This window comes from Varanus komodoensis, unplaced genomic scaffold (genome assembly GCF_004798865.1).
Source record: "Varanus komodoensis strain SLA01 unplaced genomic scaffold, ASM479886v1 scaffold19, whole genome shotgun sequence".
Classification (NCBI taxonomy): domain Eukaryota; kingdom Metazoa; phylum Chordata; class Lepidosauria; order Squamata; family Varanidae; genus Varanus; species Varanus komodoensis.
Window position 1 is genome coordinate 16,816,258 of NW_025335550.1, and position 25,643 is coordinate 16,841,900.

Below are 25,643 nucleotides of genomic sequence, written 5' to 3' on the forward strand. Positions count from 1 at the left end.
ACATAAAGGCGTGGAGTGCTTTTTAATTGTGTGCTGGTAACACCAAAGCAATCTTAGACAGTTTAGGGTTTCTTTGAAGTGCTTCTTACTGAAAAATTACTCAAAGATGCAAAACGCTGTCATTATAATGGGTGTTTATGTCCCCTAAGTTACCAAGAGTGGCAAAGGCTAACAGTAAAAGCAAAACGTTTATGTGGAAATCCTACAGCTGATCACTGTCTTTAATTTCCTCTCATGCCTTTTTGTTTTTGAGTTTTTTTTCAGTAACATCCACTCAAAATGCAAAAAAGGCCCAAACAGTGATAACTGGGGGGAATCGTGCCATGCAGTTTGTAGCTCTCTGTGGGAACAGCTGTCTGCAGATGGTTTGTTCAGGATGCTTTTATCGTATTAATTCAAAACAGATAAATGGAAACTATAAGAAATGGGGAACTTGGGAATTTTCTTTTCAGCCTCAAATGGCTTGGGTTGCCTTTGTTTGAGGTCTTCTGGTGAAATAAAAAACAAATTTGCTTTCTTGAGTAGATAATGGGGGAAATGGGGAGATTGGAACCACAGAGCTCCTGGGGCCAGTAGTGGAGTGCTGTAAATTATTTGCATAGTCATGGATTAAGATATGGGTTAACTCCAGGTCAACCACATCCAGGGCTGCGAAAATGCCTATTTTGGATCTATAACTCTCAGGTATTTGGACTGTCAGGACATTTCATGGTAGAGTTTATTATCAGCAGGGTTTTGTGTCTGCTTTTCTTTTAAATCTGCATGAAGGGTCACAACCAGTTTTAGGAATTTAGAAAAATAAATAGCTGTTAAGGATTAAAAATTATGACAGACTATGGCCCAGATTTTTTTCACTATTTGCATGCTGAAATCCGAAAGGAAGCTTATAACAGGCTTGTTACTTCTGCAAGTAGTAAATAGTCTATGTGCCAAACTTTCTGTTTTAAAAATAGTTTATAATTACAAAACAAGTGTGCATCGTAACTCACTGGAATACTGGAAGAAGTTTTGAAAATAAGTGTTGGTAAGGGCATTATTGTAGGTATTTACTTTGCATGAAATGGATACTGTGGTGTCTTGAAACTGTGATAGTGAACACACTTGGAATGCGGTTTTGTTTAAATCTCTGGGAATGCTTCATGCTTGAACAATATATTAATAAGACATGTTAAATGTTTTGAGTTGCATCAAAGCATCTTGGTAGAACTCCAGACGTGTGTGTCTTGTTATGATGTAGCAAAGTCAAATTTTTCCACCAGAATCTATTTTTGGATCTATACAGATTGCATCCATGTGGGTTTGGAAAATTTCTGTACCCGCTAAAATACAAACCACAATATTAAAAAAAAATGTTACCAATTAAATCACACTCAGTCTGCAAAGGGCAACCATCAGCATTTACCTTTCTGTCATAGTTCAGGGTAAATTCTGAAATGGTAGTCTGCAACGACTATGAAGTATCCAACTCTTGGAGGTTTGTTTCTAGCAGTCATGTTGAAGTCACTGTGGTGGTAGCAATACGATGTTGTTCTGAAAGGCGGTCTGTTAAATCCTTGGGATGTGTCCATGCTTCATTGTTGAGATGGGTGCCTCACCAGCCTCCTCCAGCTTGTTGCCAAACAGCCTGGAAATAATTGCACTAAACACCACATGAAGAAGCTTAATTTTTTTCCCCAAGGAGCGCCCTTAGTCATTGATACACTTTGCATCCAACTTGAGTTAGTAAAATGGATTTTTCATCTTTATTTATTTTCAGCTTATGGCACAGCTAAAGTTTTGTGGGTGGTCTTGCCTCTACAGTGGTGTATTCTGAGTTTCAGGAATGAACCAGCACAAATTTGTTATTTTGCAACTAGAATGCCTAATGATTGCCTTTAATTTTCCAGATGTTTCCAGGAAACAAGGGACAGGAGCCAGTGCTAGTGACCAGGTGTGCCAACTGGGGGAGCCCCCCTCCACTAGTGCAGCAAGAAGATAATGTTTTTCTAAAGCAATCATAAGCAAGCTGAAACATAGGGCTGGTCAGCGGAGCTTACAGAGGGGAGTTCCACTGACTTGTCCCATTCTGGAAATGTGCATTTTAGCTCATTTGCAGGGTTGGTATGAAAAGTGTTAGCTCGTTGTTGCATGGATGGTGGATCTTCCTCGTTCTGCAGTCTGCGCAGAGGTGCAGTGACCATATTGAATAGTGCTCAAGGAAACTGCATCTTCTCCCTCTCCCCTGACCTGTTGTCCATCTTCCTCCTTCCTCTGAGATGCTGCATACCTGGAATTCTGCCTAACTCAGTAGACTTGAGACTGATGATGGGACCAGACAGGAAATGTTTGGGAAAAGCCACAGCTTCCTCTTTTCCGCAAAGCTTGAGAGATTTAATGTTAGATGTTTGGCCAGGTCCTAGGGCCGAATTTGAACTTCAGTAGAACCAACTCAAATGAATTGTTCAATTGGGACTAAGTAGAGGAGCTATTGTTCTCTGTTTTAAATGAACAGAATGTCGACTCTTGGAAAAGCAGACTGTTACAAATTAATTGAAATGTGTACCTTCCAAGTTTTTAGTGAAATTTTTGTCTTTAATGTTGTTTAATATGCATTGGTGCCACTTTAGTAATCTATTTTGCAGTATTCCTTGTCATCATCAGTGTGTTTTCACAATAACTCTTTGAAGTACTAGAAAATCATTACTCTCATTTAACTGAATCCAACCATAAATCGGACTCATTTCTCCAAGGTAAAGTAGATGTTCTCCTGTGGAGGTGGGGCTTGAACCTGTGCTCCCCCCATTAGCTCTGCCTGCTAATGGAAGGCACCTGTCACTGATGGCTGTGCAGGATGGTTTCCACTTCATGACAGGGTGTCTGTGCATTTACTTTGGCTAAACTGTTTAACATCTCTGGTGGAGCCTTTCCTATATATCTTACCAAGCAAGAAGTGAAGGACTATTGGTCTGGAACAGTAAGGATGCAGTCCCCTGGCTGTCTAGACTCTGACTAGATGGCTATACAAAGGGTCAGAGATCCAGCTCATACCTCATAAACACATTCTGAAGTTAGAGCTGGATCTCTGTCCTTGGAGTCCCCTCCCCCTGCCCTTGCAGTCAAGACAATTCTTTCCTGATTATCTGTGGCTCCAAGGATGAGGTTTGACCCACCTCAAAGAGGTGTTCCAATAGAAAGGGAGGACTGAGGCTTCCCTGGGATGTATCAGCAACGCCTCAGCCTCTGCACCTTGCAAGCAGGTGCAAGACATTTGAGTGACTGAGATGGGTCCTCTCCTCATTCAGGAGGGTTGGAGGAATGTAGAGGCAGTTCTTTGAATGCTTGTAATCCTCTGGGCTTGGAAGGTCCTTGCATATCCATGTAGCATTAACTGGATCGAAAGAAAAGAAAAGAAAATTAACTGGATCAAAATAAAATCACTGAAGCTTCCATATGGATGTGTTGTGTTCACACAAGACTTTAATACTGTCTTCCTAATTGGATGAATTAACACATTGTAGAAAGAAATCCCATTATTATGTTTTGCATGAATCCATGCTGCAAGAACTGGAAAAAATTAAATTGTTTGACTGAGAGGTCATTTGTGCATTGAAACACAAGATCTATTACCATTATTAGTGCATTATGAGTCTCTGAGGGATATTCACCCTTTTATGGGAGACTCAACTGCTGCAATAAAATATTTGGCTGGTAAATGACACCCTTCTGGGATATTCATCTGAATATATATTCTCTTCTGTACTTTGGATTAGAAATAAAAGACTAAGGATAAAGCAAAATGTGATCATTTTTAGGTAGCTTGCTGAGTATTGTTTTACACTCCCCCCACCCCAATAAAACTTGCTTTGTTGGTTGAAAAGTGCCCTAAGTGATGATCACAATACTCTAAATCTTCTGATAATGGGAATCAATGAGTGCTTGTTGGATAAGTGAATGAAAGCCTGTGAACTCTGTTAGGTGGTTTAGTTCCTGGATATTCTGGAGCCGAAGTGGAGCATTCTGCTTTAGATGCAGATTAGTGAGGTGGGTTTGCAGAACACATGCAATCCTTGAAATACCCATGATCAAGGCTCCAAGTTGTTTTAATCGCATGAATAATACATTCATCAGTACGGTTGTCAGTCTTGATGACTGGCAAAAAGACTGAAAAATTCACAGGAGGAGTTCTGCAATGGCGCAGCAGTTTGAGATAGCACACTGTTCTAAAGTTTGTTGTTAATGTCTGGTGCGGGTGAAACCAAACACAAGGAATGAATAGAATTTCTTGCCTCTGTGATTTTGCTTTTGGGTGAATGTTATGTATACTCTGCAATTTTTTGGGAAATTGCAGAGTGCACAGCACTGAGATGTTCTGGAAGACACTGAATGTCGCTAGTACTTTGCTAGTAGCCCAGAATCTGCACTTCTTTCCAGCTGGTCTACAGGCACAAGTCCAGGCAATGATTCCAATACAACGAGTGCAAACCATTTCCATCTTTACCATTTCTGAAACTTTACAACAGCAAGAGCTACTGTGTCATTCCTTGGTCTCAGAAATTCACCTAGCCTGCACACCTTTCCAAAGCTTTATGCTAGTCTTCCCAACCTGGTGGCTTCAGATGGGCCAGACTGCAAACTTGAACCCTCACCAGTCATGCTGGTTCAGGATGGTGGGGGTTGTAACCTGATTTGTGAGGCTCACAGTCTGGACAACTTTGATTTGCACTAACTTTAATGGTTCATCTGGTGGCTGAGCCTAAGTTACCAATGCGCTTTAACTTTAATCTGGACGTTGTTAGTCTTCTTTGTTGATGTTTGGCATCTGTGGAGTTTTCTTTCTTTGTTCTCTCTCTTTGTCGAGGGCTCCATGAACACTCTTGTATTTTGTGGGAGTGTTCAGCACTGAAAGCTGGGTTTGAGGGGGGTTTTAAGTACAGGGAAGAGTTTGCCTGTCACTAGTGATGCCACAGGTGTTCTTCATTTGGAGAAGGAACTTCATAGAGAACAAATACTGCTTATTGAGTGTTTGAGATATGCAGTAGCTTGCAAGAAGATGCTTGGCTTCCTATGATTGCTTATTGAATGTCCTACATTACAATAATATGCAAAGGTAGTGAACAGGGTTTGTTCTGACTCCTTTATCAAGCACCAGTAGTTTAAATAGAGATTGGCTTTTATATAATATTTAATTATTTGGTTAAATTTTAGTCCACTTGATTAAATTTTAGTCCACTTGAGTTCTAAGTGGATATAACATTACAATAAAATGCTGGCTAACAGATCTGAGTCTTCTTGGAAATAAGTCCCTCTATTCAGATAATTGCAGATAATTGCACATTTCAAACAAATTTTTACATTTCTTTTAGGAAAAACATTAGCTCTAACAGAGAAATTTTGTAATGTTGACAGAGAGAATTGCATTTCCTTGTGGTAAGCAGTTGCACCTTAAAAAAGAAAAGGCTAATGGTTATGTGGCTAAATGGAGGCCAAGATACAGCAAGGTCATAAAGAAGCATGGCAGTTCTATTTTGTGAAGTATCAGATTTTGGTACAGGCTTATAATCTGAAGAACAGCTTTAAGACTGTTTGCAAGATGGACTGCACTGAGATGCTGGACGGTTGTTTTGAAATGCAGATTCTTGGTTTTTTAAAAGAGGCAAATCCTGTAAACCCTTTGCCAGGCACCTAATGGAGAGGGTTGACCTAACTGCTGAATCTTTGGGGATGGTGAGGGATTGAAAATGCTGTGTTGCTAAGCAACGCCTTCCACGGCTCTCTGTATTCATATGCACGGAGAGTTAATGAATTTGGAGGGTGGCTGTTGGAAAACTGTTGAAAAAACTGACAAAGACTAAACGCTCATTTAGCATTGGCAAGAACCTAGCCCTGCCTTAGTTATGCTTTTGAATTAAGGGGTGGCTTTTGTTTTGTTTTAGAAAGCCACTGTTGTTTTTGAACAACAAAGCATAAGAGAGCCTACATTTTTGCATGTAAAAACTAAATACCTGCATGACACATCACTGGACTGGTTCTCAGTACAAATATATATATAATTTTCTCTCTGTGTAGGCATCCTTGATCACCTCTGGGTATCTGGCCCAGGTGGAAAACTGTCAAAAACTATGTCAAAAACAAGAAATTCTGCCAGTCGTAGTATCACAGATAGTCAAACACCATGAGACTGCTGGGCTGTTCTCAGCATGGAATGTTCTAGGCAGCCTTCCTCATCTTTGTCCTCTCCAGATGTTCTAGACATCAACTCCCATAATTCCTAGCCAGCATTGCCGTTGACCTGGTGTCCGTGGCAGGCATGGTTGAGCCATGGGCAAGGGCACACAACCCAGTGGGTGCCCACAGAGAGGAGTTCCCGGGAGCTGTTTCTCCTCCCTGTCTCCCTGGGCCAGAGAAAGGAGGGTGCGGAGGAGCAGGAGATACTCCTGCCCAATCGCTGTGTCTGCCAGGCAAACCAGTGGCAGCAGTGGTGAGAAAGAGAATGCAGTACAATGGCAACTGAAGCCACCGGAGGTGAGACGGCAGACCCACTGAGGGAAGGAACTGGTAAGGGTGCCTTGCTCAAGAGCCCTCAAGGACCTGGAACCAGCACTTACCATTGGCCATACTGGCTGAAAATGATGAGAGTTGCAGTACAACACATCTGGAGAATACCATGTTGGGAAGGCAGTGGTAATGATTAAGTTTTGGGCTAAAACAGTAAACTCCTGAAGTCATAGGTTTCTGAACATTTGTCCTCTCTTTTCTACTTTAAAAACAAGTCCAAAAAGCACATTTTTTTAAAACCATTGTTTGAATGAAATATGTTTCTGAGTCTACCGTGTTCTGTAGCTTGATTATTATGTAGTACTTGAGAACAAGAAACAGGAAGTCCTTTTTTTCTCCAGGATTTCCTTGTAAAACATACCTCTAATGCATTATGTTAGAAGTAACAGTTAACGAATCTTGCCAAGATGGATGGATATGATGGGAATAGCCATAATAGTTTTGGAACCATCCAGCCTTTTGAGCACTTGGTTCCTGCTGGATGCTATAATAATTTCAAATAACATATTTATAATCTGAGAACTTTTCAAGATCAAAAAGAAAGCTGTGTAAGTTATTGTTGGCTGCTAACATGATTAAAGATGGACAAAAAAAGCAATACCCCTCAAGAAAAAAACACAGCTCCAATGAATCTCCCTTTTGATTAAATAAAAACAATATGGATCTGTGAGAAGCTCGGTGCTATTTTTGCTAGGGTTTATTTCAATTCCACACCTGGGCTGAGCTTTATTCAGCCTAATGAGTCCCAGCTTTGCCCTGCTCTCATTAGGAAGCTGCATCCAGTTGGCTCTGGTGGAAGGAAAGAGAATGAGGCTGTCGGGAAAACATGGTCCACAGCTGACTTTCTGATCCTCATTGAGGGAAGATCCATCCCGCATCTGAATATGTTTGCCTTCTTGGTTTGCCCTCTGCCTGCTTGGTCTGCTTGCTCACACCTCTCTGATCTGCTCCTGGCTTAAATTTGACACTCCCATTCCTCAAATAGATCTTCTAGCTTTTCTTCCTTCCCTCTGGACATGTGGGGGGAAGGCCGTTTCTCTGAGTTGCTGCCAGTGGTGTGGTGGGAAATCTTGAAGTGGAGGCGGCACTAATCATTATGTCCCCTATACCCATGCCCCCAAGGAGAGTCCAGCAAGCTGGTAGCTGTGTCTGAGGAGGTGATAGGTGATGTAATTATCCCTGTTAACCAGGAAGTCATGGCGCTTTGCCCCTGTGAGCCATGGCTCCACTACACCACTGCTTGGTGCACTTACTCAATTTTTTCTCTAGCCCATGCACTCAATTAATATAGAAACATAGAGAGTCAGAAGGGATCTCCCAGGCCATCTGGTCTGACCCCCGGCTCCAGCTGGCTCTGCTCACGACATGCCCACCATGTGCATGTCCAGCCTATCTTTGAACCCCCTCACCGATGGGGCCTCAACCACTCCCTGTGGAAGCCCATTCCATACCCTCAGGGTCCTAACTGTCAGGAAGTGCTTCCTGGCATCTAAATGGAACCTTGGTTCCCTAAACTTTGCTCCATTGGCTTTGAAGCATTACTTTTGACCTTCAGCTCGGCCTGGCCCTTTGAGATTTGTGAACTTTTCTTTCTGTGTCAAATAGCACAAAGATGCTGTTCCTGAGTAGAAGAATGTTCCATGCGTTCTGTCAGTGCATGAATAGGTCTGCACAGACTAGCCTTCCCCAGTTCTCCATGTAGCATTAAATAGCTAGCCATGTCCAGAGCATCTGCATGTCAAAGTGTACATGGGAGGGCTTGTTCCCAGCAGGTGTTTGTGCTGTATGTTTGGGTGCCAAGGGCCAAGGGCCAGTCAGAGCATCAAGTGAGGGGCTGGTTGGAACAGCCCGATGCATGTTGGTGAAATGCGAGCCTTCCTTCTGAACAGAACTAAGAGTAATTTCCAGATATCTACTCACCTTGGTGGACCTCTTGCCACAAATGCGAGCCTCTCACTCAGTGGTTAGCATTGCAGTTAGGGAAGAATGAGAATTTTGTCTCAGTTCATGTGAAATTGCTCTGTTCGCAACCCTGAATGCTAAACCAAGTGCAGTTTTTGGGTGTTGGTGAATTTGCGAGCACATTTTTTCAAAGTGCACTTCAAAATAGGTATTAAAAAGGTACGCATTTTCATGTGGTAGCCAATGGGGGAAAGGTGCCCACTTAGGGGAAGAAAAAGGTTGTGAACAAAGTAGGATTCCAGTTAAGTTTTGAGAATTTTGGCAACCTGAAAGATCCCTGGTTTTCCTATTCGTTAGTGCTTTTGATGATCTCTGTTGCCAGCAGCTTGTTTTGTACAGTAATATAAGAAAGTCTGAGAGTGAGTTTGAAATTTTCTTCATGTAAAACATGAAAGTAGGACTCTTCCCCAAAATCTTTTTTGTTTATTGAATTGAAATGAATTAGCTCTGACATTCCAAAACTCAGCAGGATTTTTCAGTTCTCTGCTTTCCGGAGCCATGGGCTATGCCAAATTGTTTTCTCTTGAGTTTGCACTGCTTTCTTTGAGGTAGCACCAGTGTTGAGTTAGAGTTGTATCTTTCCTATATGCGGAAGCTGCTGTTAACCACAAATTAGTGGGTTTGTGTTGTTTGTTTTGCTCTCTAGAAATCAAAATTTTCATGATAGCTTTTTATATATAGGGCAATTCAAGTGAGAAAGTCCAGTATGTGTAGTATGATTATGGCACAAAACTTACTCAAAGTGATTTGAGTAAGAAGGATTAGAATTGAGGATATGGGGGATGCTTGAATGCTAAATATGAGCACAGTGAATAATCTAAATATTTGAAGAAGCATTGTCAAAAATAAACACTGCTCAGTTATTCAACAGTAAACGGAAGGAGGTTCTAGCAATGCCAGAGTTCCACTTCTAATCTTTATTCAAGTTGCCGAACTGGTTTAATGAATTCTAATTCTGTTCATGGTTGATTATGTTCTACATATCTGAGTTCCACATATCTAATTCAGTCTTGAGTCAGCATAATCTTTCTCTTCATCTTACCTTCATGCATGTTTGGGAGGAGGAATTTGGAAGCTTCTGCTTCCACAGAACTGAATTAGATGGATCATCCAGGCCAACCAGCTGAGGTTACTTATTTATTTCATTTTTATACTGCCCATAGCCAAGGCTCTGTGGGTGGTTTACAACAGAGTATAAAAACAGTGTAACTTATGGCTGGTTTGAAGGAAGCCAACTTAAAATTATAGTTAGGGAAGCTGGCTTGATTAAACTGACTGTAGTTAACATTAAGCATAGTTCTGGCTCCAGATGATATGGCAGGAAAATGGTTAAGCGAAAGTAGAAGCAAAGGCTTCCAAATTACTGCCATTGGGCCATGTCAGAGGAGAAGCAGATAGGGATGGCTATTCAAGCTGGAGGCCACCTGCAGTGTGTACCTGCTTATTTATGCCCTGCTAAGCTATGATTTGGTGTCATGTGCAGAACCCTCTTTTTTCTTTTCCATTGGCTAACTATACATTATAAGGATTCACAGACAGGGACTGCCTTTGTTTATATTGTACAGTGTAATTTTCAGGGATGCCTCATTGTCATAAAAACCCACCATGGCATCCTTTCTTATACTAAATGAATGTCATAGTTTCCAGGCATTCGTGGGAAATGGCAAAACTGCCTTAAAGTTTCAGAAAGGTTCAGTATCTATTTGAGTTAATGGTGCTTGAAGAAATTTAATTTTATGGCCATGCTGAGTATTATCTGTGTCTGTGTGCCCACTGTCTAATAAATAAGGGATTTGGTTTGAATTTAGTCTTTGGTTTCTGGCCAGCATAATTGTCCAAACATGGGATTACTGAATAAGTTCTAAAGTTACAATAATTGGAGGTAATGGTGGGAGAAAAAGCCCTAAAATTCAGGAAAGAGCTTCATTCTGGAAGCAAACAGTAAAACTGAAATGGAAATCTTTGAAATAACTCCACTGGCAAAATAATGAATGGAATTGTTGATAATACAAGAGCCTTGGAAATAATGATTGCCACACCTCACATGATACTGAATTTCCAGTGTGCCAGGAAATAAGGTCTGTTCTTTTAAAATTTATATTCGTAGTTAATTCTTTCTAAAGGCTTGGACAAAGTATTGCAAAATGAAGGTGATGTTTATCATTGCTCTCCGTGTCAGTTTTTGTTTCTGTCATAAGCTGCCATACTTTATATGGATCTCATTTATTTCAGGTGCCAAATCTCATTCCAGTTCTGATGTTCAGACTGGGAAAGCCACTGGAGCCGACATTATGCCGGGATGTCTTGTATGCTTTACCTGCTTTGGGAGTGCACAAGGTCAGCATGATCGTTCTTTGGGTGTTTTGGTGGGGGTAGGTTGGTTAAAATTCTGGATTTCAAATACTACTGTAGCAGCTAGGCAGCATTTCTAGGTACTAAAACAGAGAGAGAGCAGAGCATGTCTGCCTGACTTTCTGTGAGCAAAAATAGCACTAGAGTAAAGACTACCTCTGCCCATATGCTGAATGCTTTTGTCCCACCATGAAGCAATTACAACTTTTGCTCCCCACACATACAATAGTGGTGGATTATATCCCATGCAAACTAAAACTTTGACATTCCCTTATTAGAGACTAAATGCTGATCACACCAATTGCAAAGGAACTATAAGAAGATTTTATATATGCTGTTCCCCTCCACAAACAAGCATTTCCTAAAAACAGCTACGTACTGTGTTTTTGGTTTTTTCTGCAACTTAACCCTTCCTCCTCCTTGTAATATGCAAGCTCTTGCTGTTGTCTCCTCCCCGTAAGTTGAGTTATGCCAAGACTTTTCCAGGATTCAGTCCAGAAGTTTGTTTTCAGCAGCAGGGCTCAGGTATGGAGAAAGTGCATGGACCAACCAGCACTGAAGCTGTAGTTCAAGAAAAGTACCAATGACAAAACACAGGATCCCACTGAAAGAATTGCCTAGCCAGTGAAGTGGAATAGGGCTGACAGTTCATGTCGTATGATGGCTCACCATTCAGGATTTGTGTCTGAGTAAACATGCAGAAGATCAAGCTGAACACTTTCCATCAAAAGTCACATGGGTTGGACTCCTTTGTACACCCTCCTGGAAGTAGCCCCCATTGAACATGCTGGGATGTACTTCTAAGTATGGGTGTGTTTGTGTGTATCTCTCTCCCTCTCCCTCTCCCTCTCCCTCCCTCCCTCCCTCTCTCTCTCTCTCTCCCCCCCCCCCCCCCCCCCCCCCCTCCCTCTCCCTCTCTCTCTCTCTCTCTCTCTCACACACACACACACACACACACACTTGTATAAGTGAAAAGTATTGATCTCTCCATCCCCAGTAGTAACTCGGGTTTTTATTAAAGCTCATTATTCCATTGCTGCGTAACAGAAACCATCAGACAAACTAGCCCCAGATTTTTGCCTTGTGAACACACACTTTTAAAGCTGTTGGGTGAGGAAGCGAAGGTGAAAAAGAAATCCCATTGTCTCTGTGTATAATGTCAAATATGGTTCAGAAATTTGTATAATGGTATATAATGTTGTATAATCTCTTCCCGCTTCCCTTAAGGATTCTCCAAGACTTCCTCTAGGTGGCATCAAAAAGTGAAACAAAGACCAGGGAAGGGGAGGGGAAAAGAGGTTAAGAAGTTGGAAATGTGTGATGGGGAAGCTAATTCCCCAAACGAAGTGGCTTATTTCAGAGCAGTAGCACTTAAGAGGAATTTGGGAAGGCTGTGAACAATGTAGAAGGGTTATACGTACCCAAGCTGACCTTATAAAGTGAAGCGAGCTATTGCTTGCCTTTTAAAACCTCAGAAAGCCTCACACATGAGGCATTCTGGACAGTGTTTGCTTCCCCAGCACTTCCTGGAAGATGGTGCCACAGATTCCGAGTTCTGTTTCAGGATATTCTGCTGCCTATAGCTATGGGAGAGAAATTAAAGCTGGAGTGGGAAAAAGAAGTTTGTGCAACCTAACAATCCTTTGCTCCTTTTCCCTGCCCCCACATGTACAAGTCGCACAACATGCAATTCACCTTATTACCCTCACAGCTTCCCATCTGAACCCAATGAGGTATGTGGCAGGGCTGCCTTGGAACCTGCTCTGTAGCTCATTGTAAGGTTCTCAGGTGGTTTCGAAGCCATCCCTGCAGCTCACCTTACCAGGTTCAGACAACCCAGGAAGCCATGTGGTGCAAGGTTAATTAAGCAAAAGACACAGCGCATGACTGGCATGCACAGTCTTCTTGATTTCTTCCCCCCCCCCCCGCCCCCCATGGTTGTGTGAATCTGGTCAGTGAGTCTCCTAGTCACTGCAGGGCTGTTAAGCTCAGAGGCAGGAACCATGCTTGGGTAGATTAAAAGATTCCAGGCACAATTCAGAGATTCAGGCCACATGCCATATTGTGCTCTATTTAATAACGATCATGGCAACAGCCTGGGATGCATCCATGGGAAAGTAATTTGCTATGAATGAAAGGTTTTAGGACAGTTGTGCAGAAAGCTGCTGAATGGCAGTGGAACAGAGTGAACGCTGCTTTTGATGCGTCTTTTGACCATGTCCAGTTACTGCTTTCTTGGGGGGAGGAGGAGGTTATTACACAGATAAATTTTGTACTGAAATAATCTTTAATATACACTCTTTACAGTGATGTATCTGCTTTATGATGAGAAATGGATAGCTAAATAATTAACATTAACAAATCAGAAGGAAAGACTAACCTCCTATAATGCAACAAACCAAGGACCTTACAGTGCTTTTGAGATATAAATGGGTGGCATTTTCAAATGGATACTCACTTGGATATTTAGTCCACTTTTGTTGAAGCCAGTGCATAACTGCTGGAAAGTTGTAGGCATTTCGTACAAATCCATGTACATATATTAAAACGAAGGGGAAAGGACACCATGTTGAGGACTCATGCAGGGGGCTTTACATTTCGTGGGTACATGCATCACATCATTTTAAATATTAAATACAAATAGGATAACATCTTATTTGATGTATCATGAGCATCATCAGCACAACTGTCCTATTTTCTCCCATATGACGGTTCCAGTGCTTAAACTGGATCTGATTGAAACAACTGCTCTAAATGTCATGGGTTTGTTACCTTGAGGGCGATAGGAAATGATATATATCCTGATATATTTCCAGTAGAATGATGCTCTTTAAAACAAACATGCAGAATGTTGGGAGGTGGTTCAGCTACTGTCAGGTGTGTCGATTCCCTAAGTCTGCAAGGCTCCAAGTTGGTTCCTTTCTCTCGTCACCACAGGTGAAAATTGCAGATTGGCAGTTTAGAAGCCAAATCAATTATTACAAGAGATGGTTGCCCAAGCATTAGCCCTGCACCTTTTAAATACTCCTTTTTGCACCACTACTTCCTGGGCTTCCATTTTAATATGCTGTGATTGTGCAGCCATCAAGTGAAAAGTTGTTGTCTGAGTACAGTGCAATGTGTTAGACACACACAAGTTACCTGTGCTTTAGTGTTGATGCTCTGGATATATTCTGTATGATAAATGAGTCTAGGGGAAAGTGTCTTTATAAATGCATGCCAAATAAACACACAAGTTATTTCTTCCAGGTCTGTGTGGCACAGATTTTACGTGCACTGCAGGTGTTGGGAAGCACACCAAAACTTCAAGCTGTTACATTACGACTGATGACATCTTTATGGGAAAAACAGGTTGGCAAAAACACTGAGAACTATTAATCTCCAGCTTGAAAAATGGCACTAAAAAGGAAAAAAAAGATCAAGGTGATGCCTTGCTGAACAGTGGTACAGCATTGCCTGGGGCAGCAGTAGCTACTAGGAACTCCAGGAGGTGAAGGAGGAAGAGGATAATCTATTCGTGAAACTATTTATCATTTCATCCACCCAGTAGTTAATGTTCTCTGGGTGGATTATAAACAGCTGAAAGACAAAAATGCTATTCCAACTAGTTAAAACACTACAAACGGAATAAAGTACAACAGAAAACAAACAGCACAGGCGTAGATGAAACAGCCATCCAAATGTACAACTAAGCCTTTTAAAAGCCTGGCACTGAAAAAAAAATTAGGCATGGGGCAGACTTCTTTGGGGAGGGCATTCCAGAAGGCAGGGTGCCATAAATGAGAAGACCCTCTTCTTGTAGCCACCCACCAAGCTTTTTTTGTTGGAGACAGCTAGTTGGAGGGCCTCAGAAGATGACCTAAAGTTCTAAACAGGTACATATGGGAGGCGTTGTTCCTTTCTATTCTGGCCAGAAACCATTTAGGTAGGGCATTAAGGGGTCAGCACCAAGACTTCCAGCTGGGCTTAGGAATGGACTGGACTGAAAGCCAGGATAGCTGACAAAGCACTGATATCACTCAGTCATACTGGCCAGTGCCCGTTAGCCGCTCTGTTTTTGAACTAATTGAAATTTCCAAACCATCTTCAAAGGTAGCTTGGTGTGGAACACATGGAGGAAATCTAACTAGAAGGTTTCCAGACTGTGGATGAATGTCCCCAGGTTTGGTGCCCTCTAGGCAGTTTGACTACAACTCTCATCATCCTTAACATTTGGCCATGCTTTCTGGGGCTCATGGGAATTGTGGTAAAAAAATATCTGGATGGTACTGGGTTGCCTTCCCAGTAAGGAATATTGCAAGTTATATAGAGAGCTAAGATAGGTGGGGTAAAAATATACTTTTATCCTGGTACATTAAATATAGAAAAGTGAGTTACCAAACCTTCTCCCTCCCCTACCCCACATCCTCTATTAAATTATTTTTAGGACCGAGTTTACCCAGAACTACAGAGATTCATGACAATGTCTGATCTGGCTTCCTTCTCTGTTAGTAAAGATACTCAGTGGGAAAAGGTGATTGCCAAAGCTGCTTCTATCCGAGATATATGTAAACAAAGGTAAGCAATTGCCTCCCCCACCCATTTTATTTTAGGATTGAATTTTTCCACAACTGAAGAGTTTTGTATTGATTGTCAGGGACTTTGGTCTTTGAAGTGGAAACCATGCCACTGAACACAGGAACGAGCTTATTGAGCTGCTGGGAACTGCACATGATTGAGCTTTTGAGTTTTCTTCATGTGCAGAAGAGGGGAGTGCAGTGTTAACTCCTGTAATTGGCTGGCTGTATAAAGCCTCAAGATTGGACAGAACTGATATATTAATTCGGAGGCTTTGACCCTTGCTTCAACAAAGGCCCGGGACCTTCTGTTTATCGTGCTTCAAGTTCCAGCTGCCTTGGCTTCTGTTCTGGCACCTGACACAGAGGCAGCAATAAGGCAAACAAGCAGAATGGTAAACAGTGCTGGAGCAGAAAGTGAGGCTTTGCCCTGTGTCATATCCTGATGGTGATACACCAGTCCAAATGGACCAGTCCAGCTCTTTTATACCCACCACCCACATAGCAAGGTACATAACCTCCAAGGCCGGTCAAGTCATTCTGGCGCATAAGACAGAGCTTTCCACAGGGAGTAAAAATACAATAACAAATTAAATAACAACTTGCTTCCCTTTCATGGCATCCAAGATCTGCCCCTAAAATGGCAGTGCCTTGCTCTTCCTAACAGTATTTTACATTCCAAATCTTGAGATCTTTTTTGCTGTGCATCTTGGCAGAATTCCTTTGGTTCCCCTTCCCTTTCATCCTGCGCCCAGCCCTTTATGAGGGAGGTGAGCTGCTTCTGGGAAGGCCCACATTAGCCTGAAAATTGGGATCAAAATATATAATTAAATCAGTATATCCCCAACTAATGGTGTGATGTGATTGCTCACATCCAAGGATGAAATCAACTGATTTCAAGCTATTGCAGTGATATGTACTAAGATGTAGGATCTTTTGGAAATAAAGTTCCAGTTGTGATTTGCTTTTTATTGCACATTTAGTTTTCTCTCATTATGAATGAATCTTTGTCTCTGAAGAATGTTCATGTGTTGTACTTGATAATGTCAAGACTTTACATATATGCATAGTCTATTATGATGATCATCTGATGAAATGGACTGTCAGTCAAAAAAAGTTTAGGCTATAGTAAACTTTAGTCTTTAAGGTGCCATGAGACACCTTTTGTTCTTGCTGCAACAGACGAATACGGCTACTCTGGAAAGAATAGCTACTTGGTAACTTTTGTATTTCCTTAGGCCTTACCAACATGGGGCAGATATGTTGGTTGCAATTTCCCAGGTATTGAATGAATGCACAAAACCTGATCAAGCCACACCTGCTGCTTTAGTCTTACAAGGACTCCATGCACTTTGTCAAGCTGAGGTAAGCTTCATTGAGCCTAAATACCTGTTTTTCTTCTTGGCATTGCCTGTTTCCCTCATCATAGCTTTCTAGTACTGCTGTTGGATTGGAATGCCAGGAATAATGCCACTGTTTTCCTCATTCATTAGTCATCCACTAAGAGATGCAGTGGGGCCATTTTATGTCTTCCAATAATAAGCGGCACTGAGACCTGCCAACAATGTGCTCGTCATTTTATGACTAATTCACAGGTCTCAGTGGAAAAAAAAATCTCTCCCAAAGCTTCATATATATTCTGTCTACACAGGATACACACAAAGACCTTTGAGCATATGGCAAAGCAGTGGGGCTTTGTTGTTGATACCTGAAATTCTAGGTCACATTTTTGTTCTTTTCTATCTGGAATGTGTTCTTTTTGAATCCAAGATTTATTTTTGATAGCAACTGTTATCTTCATGTTTGCATCTTCTGCCTCTGTCCTCAGCCTGCATAGTTCCAGAGCCAACTGCATGCACTTGAAAATATTCAAGATGAACACAAACCTCCAGATCACTATGACACTGTGCCCTCAAAATAGCAAGACTTGCTTTGACACAATATAATGAAGCAAAAATAGCTTCAGTTAAACAATTGAAGCACTGATGATGATTTAAAAACAGAGAGATCAGTCCTGTGGCTCCTAAACAGCATCTGGAGAAGAAATTGACTAGAGCATGCTCCAGTGGAAGGGAAGGGATGACACAGGATAGATTAGTACCTAAATTATTTAGACATCTGTCCAGCCTCCTTACCTTCACTTCTGAGATCCTACCACTAGATGGTCAAATGAGTCCATCCAGCAAAGTGCAGGGCAGGAGAACCAGGGAGGAAAGATCTCATTGGCTGCTCCTTCTACTCTGCTTGGATGAGCATGAATCTCTGAGTTCAGGGTCCTACAGCCAAAACCATAGGGTTGCATCTTGAGGCTGGTACAGTTACCAGGGAGCAAGTCCAGTTGAACTCAGTGGGACTTTCACTCCGAGTAGACAGGCATAATATTGTGCTCTAAGTTAATGTCAGCCTTTTCATCTTTGGGGGATATTCCTAGATCCTGTGATATTAAAAGCTCATTTCATTTGTTCATGGTCTGTTTACAAAAAGTGTTCCTGAGACATACATTGAGACATTGCTTTATGGCTGTTCCTGCCTTAATAATCAAGGCCCCATTTTCCCCCACAGTGTTCTCTGAGTGTTGTATTAGGGTGTGAGGCGCATGGACGCCAGCCATTGATGTTCTGTATACTGGGCTTCCTCATGGGTTAGTAATATTGGACTGTTTTGATTAAGATCTGAAGAGTAGTGGCTTGCACTTTGAAGTGAAAAAGAAAGTTATAAATAGTGTGAGAGAAACGTTACCAGGGAATGTGGGATTAATGGTAATATAACTAGGTCATTGTTTTATTGTGAGGTGCTGTAGCAGTCAGCACCTTCTACTGTGGATATTCTAGCAGGAATTAAACACATGGAGGCGTGAAGGAGTAGAGGAGTACTAGTAACCAGAAGCCAAGTCTCAAGCGTCCTGTTTCAGCCTCCATAAAATGACCAAAACTGCGCCATACAATAAGAATAAGAGTGAGTTTGAGCAGTGGGCTCTGGGTAACTCACTCAAGCTTCAACAAGGCTTTGGTGGTTAGGGTAAGAATTCCCAAATTGCCCCAGAGTTGCCTCAAATTGCTCCCCACTCTCTACATGAAGGTATAGTTCTCCTCCTCTTATTCCTCCTCTTTACTACTACTATTATTTTCATTTACGAGCTGCTCAATGACAGGGTTCGCCTCATGGCATACCATAATAAATATCAATGAAAAATTAAATGCAACTATAACCAATAAAATGAAGCAACTGTGTAAAAAGAAAATGAGAGGTTTTAAAAAACCTTAGAGCCCTGTGGAAGAGGGATGAAAAGCTTGAATAGGTAGTCTGACATACCAGGGGGCACATTTCAACAGACAGAAATGTAGTCATCCTGGAAATTGTATGTTAAAATATTAGATTCCAGGTAACATGTTGCCATCTCTCATCTCAAAGCTTAAGGCATTCAAGAGATCCAGAGACTCCATACATATCAATCATTTGGGGGATTTCTTGATTTCAAGTTGGAGCCCCCTGTTACTATGGTCCAACATTTCTCTGAAGGTAGATAGTACTAGGGAACATTCTACCCCCTTTTGCAATTTCAACCAATACCTGAGGACAAAAATGTGTACTCAGCTTTTTGCTATTCTTCAGCTGGTTTCCAGTTGAAGAATAGGGGTCTCAGTTGACTTTGGGAGGTCAAGAATAGATTGCAGAAATTTATTCTGGCGTAAATCCAGAATAACCTTTTGGATAAATTCTCGTATTTCAGCATCATTGCAAATGTGCGCTATAACTTTGGCTTCACAGATTTTAATTGCTAGAAGATTCTACTTCAATCCTTAATAATACTTAAATAAGCAGTTCAGAGTATTATTGGTTACTTCTTTGAATTTTCCAGGAAGCTGTTCCAACTTCTAGTTGAGGAGAAACTTAAAACTTATTTAAAGGACCTCACCTGATCAATAGGATGCCCATCAATTTGCCATCTGTGCTTGATCAATGTAAAATCAGCAAACACCAATACTTTTTTCTTTTTTCTTTTCCTAGTTCTCTCTCTCTCTCTCTGCATTGCTGATAAGTTTTTCAGTTTTATCTTCAACCAGTGCTGTGCTTGGGACAGGAGAATAGTATTACCAGCATACCCTCATACTGTACTTTTCCTATTTGTCAATTTAGGTGGCACATAATTATCACTGTTACTTAGATCAGTTATTAAAGCATTAACATAAATATTAAACAGAGATGGAGGGAAAAACATCCTTGGTAGGTGCTTCACACAGCCTTGAATTAAATCTGAAAGTGAGTAAATCATAACTTGATCTTAGTATCAGACTAGACCTGCCACATTAAAAATGTATTTTATCAACAGAGGTTTGGTTTTTCTCAAAGTTAATTATGACCAATTGACTCAGAAGCTGCTGAAAAATCAACAAATGCCTCAAACATCTATGTTTCACTTCTACATACTTGTGAATCTGATTGGCTAGAACAAAACAGTGGCCTGTTGCTGAGCAAGCACACTGAAAACCTGTCTGTTCTTCTTCATTCATCTTGCTAGGGTTACCTGGGTTATGTGTTTGAACTATTGGACCACTATACTAATGTTCCACTGGGGAGGAAGATGGCCACTATTATTAAATTCTGCAAGAGTGAGGGCCCACCAATTTAGGGCTTCTTTGTAGACTTCCATGGCAACTGAGAAGACCACAGTGCCAGCTCTTTCACCTGCTTTAGCATAAAATTGTCCAGTAGTTTCCTTCATGGCACTTGTTCTATCCTATAGGTAGCTAATACATTTTTTCCTGAAGCTGTTTCCTTAGCCTGATTAACATCATAATCCTCATTGGTCTCTCTTCTTACACATCTATGAGCTATAGACCAATCTAAATTGGGTGGGGGAGGGAGGCAAGATGATAAGGTGTGCATTTGTGTTTACCACCAACTGCCTCATCCTCAGGGAAAATTAGATTAGCAATTATCTTTTGTCCCTTTCCCTTGCATGCTGGTTATTTCCAGGTACAGGACAGATGCCCTGGCTCTCATAGCCCTATCTAGTAAGGACCATTGCAGAAAACCTTAATCTCCAAGTCTAATCAGAAGCAAATAGGAAATATATAAACAGTGAGAAAGCGTCTCTACTATAGCTCAACAAATAAATCCTTCTTCAGGTCAAAACCAGAAATTCAATATGAATCTGAATGAAACTTAATCAGTTACAAATCTATAATCCAATAATCAACCCTTCTAAAGGTATGGAAAAATATTACTACTGTTACAAATATTACTACAGAAAACCCAGCAAATCTAAATAGCTCCAATTAAGTTCAATTGGCTTCAGATACTGAGTCTGAATGCTCAGCAGCTAAGTAAGGTAGAAGATTTCTTTCACTGTGCTTTCTTTGCAAGTTCTTTAGAGTTCTTGCTTCCAAACTGTATCTTCTTTTGGGGTGTAAAATCACCTTTTTCAGCTGAGTTGTTGCCGGTATTTTCCTTTTGCATAAAGGGGTTCAAGCCAAACTCCCCAGAAATTACCCCACCTATAAGCCAGGGAGCCCTCAGCCAGCCCCTCTAACTCAGCAGGTCTTTCCAAACACCTGACACCCACCATGGGTGTGAACAGCCCTTCAACAAACCATGGATTCTTGGGGTGGCTTGTTTAAAAAGATGAAGCTGCTCTGTGAACACGATTGGCATGTGATCAACATGGGTGATCAGCATTGAAGGTTGCTGTACTGTGGGGTTTAGAGCTGTCTGTATCCACTGTAGTTTGTTGTCTGAACCAAGTAGGTTGATTTTATGTTATGTTGTTGGGAACAGCTAAAAAGCTGTCTATCTAGAGAGGCAAAAAACTCTGCTCCCCCTCATGATGCTATTCATGTCACCACCTCCCTCACCTTCTCTGCTCCTTCTGCCCTGTGCCACTCAAAATGGCAAAGAAAGGACACTCAAGAGTGTCCCAAACAAATTTGCAAGAAACAAGAAACAAATCTTGATTTGGGCATGTGTGTATGTACAGGAGTGAATGACAGCTAGCTTAACTCTTCTTCATTCCTTCCCTTCCTGTTACTACTTTGTCATGATATTTGCACATGTTTTCCACTCACTTACACTGTATAAGAAGTAGGTCATATGGAGAATGTTTGGCTAAATATCAGAGAGGTAGACTTGAGCAACTGCAGAAGCCTCTGAGAAGAGCTCCTGCAAGGGTGTTACCACATTCGTAAGGGCTCAGAACTTTAATTCCATTGGTGAGCTGATGCAGAGACAGAGGTGGGGGAATGAACTTCTCCTGGTAGCCAGTCAAGAGACCTGTTGCACGAAAACTCCTGAGGTAGAGTCTGAGGCAATGAGGACTCCTGCCACAGACACACCTGAGATACACGGCAGAGCCAGTGGGAGATCCAGGGAGGGATGAGGGAGGGAGCAGAGCGCAGCAAGCCAGTTCATCTCTCCAGAGCTCCATGGATTGGTCAGGGCGCAGCCAACCCGTGCTGCCTCATTTACAGAGTACCTTCATGGGTTGTGAACCCGCCCAAACACTACTTTAATAGTTTATGTTTAAAGCATTTCAGTGAGGTGCTGAAGCTGAGAAAAGAAAAGTGTGCTGTTATATTTAATAAATTTAGTCCAGCATTTTAAGAGGAGCTCTTAAAATAGAAAACATTAGAAGAGTATTGCTCATAATGTTAAAATAATTCTACACTATATAGTCTAAAAGCGCACTCACAGTACTCAGCTTAAGTTAAATGTGATTGCGTGGTATTAGAAAATAATGGATTATATGAAGTAGGGAAACACTACACATGAATTACTCATATTGCTCCTAAGTATTTTGCTTGCTTTTGCATGATTTATGAAGACAGCTAAATCTTTGTGTGATTTCATATAATGGAGCCCTTTAATGAAACTTACAGTGTTCACTAGCTTGCACGTCAGGCCTGGAAATTATATATTGTTGTCCTCGCCAGACCACATTGACTAATTCTTGGCAAATCTTTTGTTTTTTTGCCAGCATAATTCAACAGAAGCCTGCATATTTTCTATGAGCCTATGTATCCTGGTTTATAATAGATTTCATGTGTGAAATGTATTGGGCAGGCCAAGTAAGATTCAGAGATGAAAAGGCTAAGCATAGTTTGTGTGTGTATGTGGGTGTGTGGGATATGTGCCCGCTTGTGTGTGTGCATAACAACCATTTTTTCTGGAAGCAATTTTGAGCTGTTTACTCCCTGATTTTCACATTTATCAGGCCTTGCCGAAAGAGTGTGTATGAGAGAAAGAATTGACAGAACAGTTTAGCACAATGAAAATTACAATGATGACAAATTACATTGGTTAGTGAATTTGACAACTAGAAGAGAATTGTTCCTTTAGCATTCTTAAAATAGCTTGGCTATTAAAACTAAAGTAGTACAGTTTTGTACAGACAAAAGCATAAAACTAAGATTTGGGGGGAGGGGTAGAAGAGTCTTTCTGCTGGTAGTTTGTACCACAACCTTGCAAGAATTATTCATTATATGTTCAATCAGACATTACCTAAATAGTAATGTGGTGCTGGGATACATATGTATTTCAGACCCTATTGCTCAGGATCACTTGTTTTTCTGTGTGGTGAGTGATCACAACAAGCACTCATGAAGCCAGCTTTTAAATATACTGTGAAACTTGTCCCCGAAAAACGAAATATCTTCATCTCTACCTCTCCCAAATTGGGGCAGCAGATTGTAAGCACCATAATGAACAAGACTGAAGAATGTTATGTGAGGAGCAGGGATATTTAGAATTTTTTTTTGGCCTTTTAGCACAAAAAAGGACTGTTTCAAGTTGTATGGATATAGGCAATAGAATATCAGTTTTTGTTTGGCTGATTGTGTTGAGTAAAACAGTGACTTCTGTTGCACACTCACATCACACTTTCAAAGGGCCTCGTATACTATTTTGGGCCCTATGTTCAAGACTGGTGTGACAAGGCCCTTGTACGTGGTGGTGTTTGCATACATGAGGATGACTTCAGTGCTGATGGAATGACCACTGCCATGTATCTTAAGACATAAGCTCAAGTGATGGTTAGACCAGAGAAGGAAACCATGGAAAATTGGGCAGCTATCATAAGCTGTAGCTGATGGAAGCTGGTTGTAGGCCATAATTTTGAATGGTGTCTTCAAGAGCCGTATTAGGAAAAAGTGTGAAATGGTTAAAAATGGGTTCTAAAGCATCAGTAGAATCCTACAAAACCAAGCAGGATATAGTTACAGCTGTAAGCTAGAAGGTAGGTAATTAGTGAGCCAGAGCCCTTTTTACATAGAATCAACTTCCCATTTTAATTGATCCAAGGGTGCTTCCCTCACTGTGCAAATAGCAGGCCATGATCCAGATTGAGGTTGCGGCAAGGTTAAAGCCCCTCCTTCCTCTCCAGGGCCTGCAGTATACTATAAAAAAAGAGAATTGCACAATTGGTATCTGCATGGAAGGTATTGATATTATTTGAATGGCACATTGCACTTGTGGCCTCTGAAGCGGATTGGAAAGCAGAAAGGCCTCTGACATGATGTTCTTGACTCACAGGGCCATAGAGTGTTTTCTTATGTGTGAATTCTTTTGAACCAGAGATATTAAAATCTGTGTTCCTGCACAGAAACCACTCCAGCAAGAGTAAAGACATATGCCTGTTTATGCAAAGCAAGTCCCATCTGAATGGGTGCAGGATTGCAACCTACAAGCATGCTCAATTTAGCCTTTTTGCTGGTAGACTTTCCATCAGGCATGTTTCCACCACTGGAGGCTTTGCCTCCAACACTCCAATTAAAATCTGGTGTTTAAATCTGAACACAGATGAAATTGGAACAGTAAACATTACCAGCATTCCCTTCAGACCAATGTTAAAGGATGGTGTGGATCACTGTAGAGTTCTCAGGCCCAGATTTTGTCAAGTTGTGGAAAAGTCAGAGTTCAGGAGGCAGCTGTAGCTTATTGCTTAGGCAGCTTGGCACCTCTTTTACTCTTTATATAGACTACAATCAGTTTAATTTTTACTCAGGATACAGAGCTCAAAATGTATGTATTGCCATGATACTTTTTCAGAAGGTAAGTAAGAATAATTAAGCAACTTCATCTAATTAAAAAAATCCCAATTGGCAAACTCTGTTGCATGGAAGCATTACAATAATACTGGCAGTCGTCTTGAGATCTGTGATGTTAAAACCTTGTTAATCCTTAGAGATGGAAATGATCTATTCATCCTAAAACAACAATAAAGGGAGGAACAATGAGCATAGAGTTTAAAACAAACTTACAAAGAGGGCTTGCACCCAAAGCCTTTGAACGCTGTCTGAAGTTACAAAGATGCTTTCTGATCAGCTACTGCTCTGTTGTGTCAAAGCTAATAGGTGTCCCCATATCGTGCAGCAAAAACCCTTTCATCTTCCGCGTTTCCTAGAGGGTGTTGTACTCTCAAATAACAGCAATGTACAATTGAGCAATAACTATCAAGACACAGGGCATTTCCTGGGGATTCATGACCGAGGGAAAGAGTTCACTGCAGGCCATTTATCACAAGACAGAATCGGCTGTTTCCCCGGAAATGCGCCATGCCAAGATCATTAGTGCTGTTATTACCTTTGCATTTGTTTACTTTAAAAAAAAACCTGGGTTGGGAGGAAAGCATAATTTTGTCTCCCTGTGGTTTCTTTACAACGCTACAGGGTAGCCGACTTTCAATGGGGGTTACTGCTGTGCTTCATTATTCTAGAGAATTCATTTCTTGCAGAAGGATCCAATCAAATGTCGAGATTTTTGCTCCAGTTAAGGGTGTAAAAATAATTTATTATAAAAATGGTTCAGTAGGGTTGAGGGCCCTCAAGAAGCCAGCGAGAGTGGCCAGCTGTTTACAGTAGTATTTGTTTTAATTGAATGTGGATTTTTGTATTACATACCAGAGATCTTTTTATAGTGTAGCGGGATGCTACTTTTTTTGCTTGATTTTGTTTTTATAAAAACAGATACACTTTAATCTGTGGGAGGCAATGGAGCAGGTCTGAGTGCAAAGGTACCTTTAAAAAAAAGCAATATTTTTCACCTTGTTAAGCCTCTTTTATTTCTACTTCACAAATTTTGTTTTATGGCATCGCTTACTAAAGCACTTGACAAGTAAGCCCAAATTGTACAAACATCTCTTCATTTGCCTTAAGGCAGAAGAGAGCTTAAAGCTAGGTCATTATCAAGTTGAATCTGCCATTAAAAATGCAGTATTCATTCATTCATTCATTCATTCATTTTACT

The 25,643-nt window shown here is 41.1% G+C and overlaps 1 protein-coding gene across 4 annotated transcripts in view; it reads left to right on the plus strand.

Annotated features, from left to right (window-relative positions):
* The window catches only part of FOCAD (focadhesin), a 147,997-nt gene that overhangs the window by 37,576 nt on the left and 84,778 nt on the right, over positions 1-25,643 (plus strand). For all 4 annotated transcript variants that reach the window (XM_044427581.1, XM_044427582.1, XM_044427580.1 and 1 more), the window contains 4 exons: positions 10,729-10,833; positions 14,098-14,199; positions 15,275-15,405; positions 16,643-16,769. In XM_044427581.1, the coding sequence (XP_044283516.1) occupies positions 10,729-10,833; positions 14,098-14,199; positions 15,275-15,405; positions 16,643-16,769 (465 nt within the window). The remainder of the gene's footprint in view (positions 1-10,728; positions 10,834-14,097; positions 14,200-15,274; positions 15,406-16,642; positions 16,770-25,643) is intronic.